At 35.9% G+C, this 7,533-nt stretch overlaps 1 protein-coding gene across 1 annotated transcript; it reads right to left on the bottom strand.

Moving 5' to 3' along the window:
* Positions 1-1,743: 1,743 nt before the first annotated feature.
* Positions 1,744-2,864, bottom strand: LOC110037856 (polygalacturonase inhibitor-like). Its single transcript, XM_020742588.1, has one exon. It carries the CDS (start codon positions 2,816-2,818, stop codon positions 1,874-1,876), a length of 945 nt encoding a protein of 314 aa, XP_020598247.1. The 5' UTR covers positions 2,819-2,864; the 3' UTR covers positions 1,744-1,873.
* Between the last annotated feature and the right edge of the window lie 4,669 nt (positions 2,865-7,533).

Genomic DNA, 7,533 nt, shown 5'->3' with positions numbered 1-7,533 from the left:
CTGCCCTTAGACAAGAAGTTCATTAGGGAAGGCAGCTATTCGTCCTCAGTGTAGTCATAAGATCTGAGGGATTTGCCTCTTCTTTTTTGCTTGATTGCATCGAAATGTTAGGTTTGGATGATCATTTGTCTTGTGACTAGGGGAGTCGCTTAGCTCGTGTCACATAGTCATCTTTATAACAGCTATCTTTAAGTTTGGTTCATTTGATCGGGCGCTTAGGTCACCGAGATCTTTTATCGGTGGTCCACTCTTTGATATTTCTTCTCTCTTGAATCGTTAGATCTCCTTGAGATTCTCTTCTTTTTGGTTGATTGCATCGAAATGTTAGGTTTGGGTGATCATTTGTCTTGTGACTGAGGGAGCCACTCAGCTCGTGCTTGATACTCATCTTTATGACAGTTAGCTTTAAGTTTGGTTCATCTGGTTGGGTGCCTAGGTTCCCCAGATTTCTTATCAGTGAGTCCACTATTTAATATTTCTTTTGTCTCCTCGAACGTCTTGCTGGCATAATTTGTTTGTGTGTGTTCGTGAATATGAGAAATAACTAATCTCTATCTTTTGTTATTGGACAGTGATTCATTAAGGGAAAACAAAAACACTAATTTGTTATTATTATTATTATTATTATTATTATTATTATTATTATTATTATTATTATTATTATATATACATATATATAGGCCTCTTAAAAATTGGATGCCACAGCCCTCTCAAAATATATGAGTGAGGGAGTTTACTTAAGATTTTTAACTCCAATTAAAGTTTATTAATTGGAGTTAAGGAAAGGCAGCAACTCGCGTTAACTCGGTAAGGCGACAACTCACCTTAATCAAATAGTGTTAATGCATCAAATTCAACAAGGTACATATCCCTGTGACATCTTTAGCTACGCCAATAGACGCAGTGTCGAACATCAAGCCGTCCAAGTCTTTTTTTTTTTCCTTGCATGGTCGTTTATATAATTTTCCATAGGCGCGACAGCCTATAAATAGGGGAGGTCAAGGGATAGTTCTTTCATTTTTATTTTCATGGCACTTTTGAATTCAAAATATGTATGTAGGAAGCTTCTCGTCATTTTTCTAAGATAGATCCGAAGCTTTGTTTGATAGTTTTGAATAAAGAGTTGAAAACGTACATCAAATGTGAATGCCATTTATTTCAACTTATTCAAGAATATTAAGGATTTGTTTGTTTTGCTATTTCGCCGATTGTAGTTTAAAACCGAGGTTGAAATTTTCAGAGGCGCTACTGTAGAAACAGTCCTGCATTCCCTGATGCCCACACTTTCATGAGCGGCGTGCCCATGCCATTATCGTTTTGTTTTTGTTTTTCTTTTTGAGAATCTCCCATTATTTTTTTTCTCATGGGATGTTGACGAGAAGCTTAGAATATGAGCGATGTTTCATAATGAGGAATTAATCTCATTATAATAAAATTAGATGGAATTATTTTTTTTCTTTGATTTTATAGGAAAATAGATTGATCATTTGCATGGGATGGTAAAATCTGATCTTTTTCACCTTCTTATTTTCCCTTGCAACTCTTGATTCTACAATTTAACTTTGAATTTACTTTTGTATTTTTGTTTGTTTAATATAATATAGCACCGGAGTATTTCAAACGTTTAATTCATAAATAACACTTTGAAAATTGAATTTTTCGAACAGAACAATTGCTTCTAGAGCGTTATCTTTTAAACAATAAATTTTTCATAACTTTTGAACAAAAAACTTCATAGAGTCACAACCGAAATAAACTTGCAATAAAAAATACATGCACAAACTTGATGAAAGACAAACCATTAAAACTATCACACCCAAACCACAATCTCAAATCGCTCATTTCAAGCCTAAGCGGCTCATGCCTCAACCCCTCACGGGCATAGATCTAACGGCGCCCCACAAAGACACTTGTTTCCCAAATAAGATTGCTTGGGGAACTCTCTGGTCACCTGCCCAGCTGGTATCGCCCCGCACAGTTGATTATCGCTCAAATTCAACACTATCAAATGAATCAACCGGTTTATCTGAGCCGGTATTATACCGTAAATCTCATTGCGGTTCAAGAACAAAGCCCCCAAACCAACGGGAAACCTAACTTTGCTCAAATCAAACCGAAATTTGTTCGAAGATAAATTCATTATCGTAACATTCTTTCCCGCACCGAATAACACCGACGCATCTCCCTCGAGACGATTGTTCGACAAATCAATAAACCCCCAATCAATGTTGCCCAGCTCCGCCGGAATTTCCCCAGAAAGATCGTTGTTTGATAAGTCGAGCCGTGGAGGAGAGGACCCATCAAAGCTTCCGAACGATTTAGGGATTTCTCCGCTGAGACGGTTACGAGAAAGGCGGAGGAGTTGGAGGGAACCGAGGCGGGAGAGAGTGGAAGGGATTTTGCCGGAAAGGGAGGTGTTGGAGAGGATGAGAGTGGAGAGATGGGTGAGATGAGAAATGGAGTAGGGGATGCTGTATTCGAGGCCTGGGAGATCAGACAAAATAAGGGTTTTGAGGAAGGGGAGGTTACCGATGGCGTAGGGGAGGAAGCCGGAGAGGGAAGAGGAGCCGGTGATGCGAAGGGAAATGATGCGGGAGTCGAGGCATTGGACGCCGGTCCAATCGCAGCAGGCGGTTTCGTTGGTCCAATTGGCGAGGATTTCAGGGTTGTTGAAGGCGTATTTGATGGTTAGGAGAGCTTTTTTGTCGCCGGGGAAGCAGTTGCCAGCGGCGAGGGAAGAGGGGGAGTAGAGGAGGAGGAGGAAGAAGATGGTGGAGATAATGGGAGGTGAGGAAATGGTGAGAATGGTCGGCGGCATGTTGTATTAGTGTTTTGCGTGTTGCTGGTGGCTCTGAGAAAACAGAAGGAGGAGTATTTGAAGGTGCTAAAGGCGGCAGCTTTATCGGATTATATAGAAAAAGAAGAGGAAGATTTACATGCATGCCTCTCAATTCTTATATATTTATATATCTGTCGCCTAAACTTTAATTTTTACATAAATCATATATGCCACCCTACCTATTCATAAAAATATGTATTTTAATTTTTGAAAGTTAAAATAGTGGTGGTGTTAATGTAATATGACAGATTTGGATAGTATGAATGCAAGAAAAATCAAAGCTTAGGTCTTAGATATGTAAATACATAAGAATAAGATGGTATTTATGTAAATGCCCCCCCAAAAAAAAAAATTGGACACTCGGTTGATATTGTCTATGTTTATTTAAAAATAAATTTAATTTTATCATGACCAAAGTTTGGGCAGATATTTAATCCAAATGTTTACCTTTTAAGGAAATAGTTTTGTTTTGTTAAATTGAAGTTTTTTGATTGGCCTATGCGGCGGTCCACATTGATAGCTGCTACGCGCATTAGAAGCTTAAAGCTTGGCAACGGGCTCTCTTAAACAAAGAATTATTCAATATGGATGACGATTCTTTCAAGTAAAATTGGTCATAGATGATGATATGTGGAATGCTTCTAAAACAAAGTTATAATTTTATGTAAACATTTGTGGAGATGGACTCATGTTTTCAGGTGTGATATATGTAAAATAATAAAGTTCGGATGCCAGATATATAAATAAGAAGGTTTAGAGTGCTATGATGTAAATTATGCTAATTAAAATACTCTTAAAAAAAGAATTATATTTTTTTAAGTTTAATTGGATGATTTATAAAAATCATGATGCCCAAGTAATCTTCAATTTATCGAATTAAAATTGGTATTGTCATTGTTTGTACGTCACATGTTTCCTTGGAGAATCTTTTGAATAATTAAATAATTCAACAATAATACAAATTTATATTTTTCTTATATTAAAATTTATACTATATTTAAAAATGCTAGTTTTTATATTTTAATTATCATTTTGGTGGTATAATTGTAGACAAATACAACTTTAGGTGTTAGATATGTTACATATGTAAATACATAAGATTTGGGCAGTATGTATATAAATTCCTATAAAATTTTATGTCCCATCCCCACCATCCTGAATTCCGAGCATGGTTTAATGGTAAGATTATGTAAATAAATGGGATTTTATTGGTATATATGTAAATGTCAATAAACCGGTAAATTCTTTTGTCCCACACCGCCAATTATTATGAAAACTGCTTTATAAGAAAAAGATAATGCCGCGTTTTTAAAAATCAACAAAAGATTGGCTTGTCAGTGCAGATTGTAATTAAAATTTTGTTAATAATATATAAAATTTAGATGTTTAGGAACAGATACGGCACGTATATTCGATTCTCTTCTACATGTTCAAACTGGCACCGAATCAAATGATGGGTATAGAGGTTGTACGTATATTCTATAGATGATGTTTTGTTTTCTGAAATAGTTTGCAGCCGACCCGATCACTCGCCTCTCCTGTAGCGGAGATTGGAGTTGATATGGCTGCAGAGGTTGCGGTGGATCAAGGGCATGTTGAGGAGGCCGGCAGACCAGAATCATCTGGCTCGATTGGGCACCGGTTGCGCTAGGAAGACTCACTCGTTCATTCAGGCAGCCGGTACTCGCCAAGCTCGAGAGTTGCACATACTCATAGAGCGGGTAAACAAGTTGGAGAGGCTGGAGGAAGAAGTGGCTGTCATTCGTTCTCGAGAAGCTGCACTTTGTGATGAGGTAGCAGTTCATTAGATGGAGCTGCTAGCCATTTGGGAGGCTTCTTCGATCATCCGAATCCAAGCTAAAATAGATAAGAGTAGATAGGTTTAAGTTAGGAGCAAAGTTTTGAATAAGTGGTTATGTCAGTGATGTTATGTGTAGGATGAAGCAATGATTGATGGTCTTATAAATATTTTTTTAAGTAGCTATCGAGCAGTTGATGTAAATGTTCTTATTATGAAATAAAATTTAAATTTTCTATCTCAATTTGTTTGTTCCATATGACTCCATTTCTATGGTTTTGAACGACAAATAATGGTGTTTCCCTTGCTATGGTTTGACTTCCTTCCATTTTCTATAAATAGGGCCGAGAGTGTAGAAAATCTTACGCAAGTATTTTATTTCCTCCAATTTTCTCTGTCGGTTTTTTTCCTTTGGTTTTCTTCGTCTTAGTTCTCATGCGCGAAAGTACTCTCAAGAGCTCTTTGACTCCATCTTGATTGAAGAAGCATTCACCCTGTCGAGACACAAGGGGGAGCTGCTCAAGTAGTCTTGTGCGTATGATGAGTCAGTAGTTTTGTGAGCGGTCAGGAGTGTTGATCGAATGACCGAAAATTTTGACAATGATCTAGTCTTCTAGTGGGACCATTTCAAGTGTGAATTAAGGTTACTTTTTTGTCGGGAGTTGCGGGCGGTTCCTAGTGGTTACAGTGTAATCCATGCGCAAGTCATGTCAAATTCTATCATTTTCGTAATAACATTTGTTATTTTTTACCGACGGTTAGCCATCTCGTGGTTGACCGGCCCTTTTGTCTACTTTAGATTCAAAGTAAAATGAGATAGTCATCCATTGTTCTAGGTGGGCTCCAGATTTTGGCTGGTGGGCCTTGAGAATAAGAGACTTGGGGATCTCTATCCTGCCAGTTGTCCAAGAAATTCAAGTCCCTACCGTGATCCCTGAAAATATATCGGGACATGATTGATGGGAATGAGTCGTTCGTTCACCAATACTTTGATTCTGATATTTTGAATAAGGTCTTTTAGTCATAGGTGTTAGGTGATATGACCTATGAATTGTGGGAGGCCTTCGATGCTCATGAGGTGAAGTGGAAGAAGGCTGCTGCTGCCAAGACAGCTAGAAAGAAGCTGTGGGTGCAGGTCATCTGCTCGCAGACGACAACTGTTTCTCGATCGCTAAAATCGTCAGTTCAAGCTGGTGTCGACACAAAAGGGGCGGAGTTTGTTTTCTTTTCATTTTGAATAGCTGAGAAACCAATTGAGGCTTTGAATTTGCATTTTAATTATGCTTTTCAACAGATAGCCGAGAAACCAATTAAGGCTTTGAATGTGCATTTTAATAGATTTAATCTTATGTTATATTTTCTATGGATTTGGAAGGTCTCTTTTAAGTCATTAATGTGTTGTTTGGCTGAATGACTCTTGGCTAACACATCATTAAAATGTATTGATTGGCTGACTAAATCTATTAAGATGCACATTCAAAAAGCCAATTCGGAGAAAGCACAAGTACTAATAGACATGCCCTCCACACTCATCATACATGCAAGACAATTGGAGATAGAAAAATTAGGGATATGAAAGAGGGCAAACGAACGGAGGAGACTCAAAAGAAGAAAAGTAGAGGAAATACAACTAGGGTTTCGATAGGAAAGATGAATAATGGAGAAGGAGAAACCCTATCAAAACTCCGAGAAACACCCTACCGTCGTACTTCCTCAAATTCTCTAAAAAAGAAAAACAAAAATTTGCAACGCTTAACCGAATTCTACAAAAGAAAAAAAATTAAATCTGTATTCAACACAATAATTAATTATGAAGTTGTTTGTGAAATCAACACAATAATTAATCATAAATCGATTAATATAATTAATCTGTCTTCAAACAATCTTTAGCTGAAGAATTCAATAAACAGACTCCAGTAGGTGGTGCTTTCAAATCTATAGCCCCAGCCAAAGTTATTTAAAATTAATAAATTAAAAGTAGCCTAAAATCCAAATTGGGCCATTTACATACATACCACCCAGATTCTCTGTATTGACACATCTAACACCTAAAATTTACCTTTTGAAATATATTTAACTTGGTCAGATTAGCAAAACGCAGCCGTCTGTTGAATATTAGACGGCAAACTAAAAAACAATTTCATTCGAAGAGGGCGGGTAGGCGGAGCATTTCTGCAAGCATTTCTATATGTGTTAAAAAGAAATTTAAAATAAAATAAATTATCTGCAAGCATTTCTAACATTTTTTGTTGCATTAAAAATTCTTACAAAATGAATAAAAATATTGCACGTTACAAAAAAATAAAGATAGGCAAAGTCTTATGCATTTTGGAAAAAAAAAATGTAAGAAATAATTTAAGATGGCCAAGTTTATATGCACGTTTTGGGAAATTTACATTCATGCCACACAAGTCTTATGCATTTATATATTTAACACCAAAAATTTTATATTTACATTTTTCACACATTAGTGTTGATACGCCAACAATAAATTTTCATCATCCGACACGAATTTCGAGGCAAAACACAAATCTCAGGGCAACTTTTGAGCAAGATGTTATATTTTTATTTATGACTCACATTTATTTTAATAACTTATGAGATTTATTTTTGATAACTTAAGTTATTAATTTTCATAACTCATAACTTATGTCATAAATTATGACAACTTATGATATTTATTTTGATAACTTAAGTTATTTATTTTCTTAACTCATAACTTATGTCATAATTTATGATAACTTATGATATTTATTTTTGTAACTCTATAACCCCTAAAATAAATAAATGTTACTAACTTATGTCATTGATTTTATTAATAAAAATCAATTAATTTATTAAATTATCATAAATCCTATTGGTTAGTAACCCCCTTGATGGATGGTGGATAAATAGA

The sequence above is a fragment of the Phalaenopsis equestris genome, unplaced genomic scaffold (genome assembly GCF_001263595.1).
Source record: "Phalaenopsis equestris unplaced genomic scaffold, ASM126359v1 Scaffold000002, whole genome shotgun sequence".
In the NCBI taxonomy this organism is placed as follows: domain Eukaryota; kingdom Viridiplantae; phylum Streptophyta; class Magnoliopsida; order Asparagales; family Orchidaceae; genus Phalaenopsis; species Phalaenopsis equestris.
The sequence above is the reverse complement of the archived record's forward strand: the minus strand, read 5'-3'. Positions and strand labels throughout refer to the sequence as shown.

Bases quoted from the DNA above. Each gene is read 5' to 3' on its own strand.
- LOC110037856 (XM_020742588.1), bottom strand. From the start codon at position 2,818: ATGCCGCCGACCATTCTCACCATTTCCTCACCTCCCATTATCTCCACC.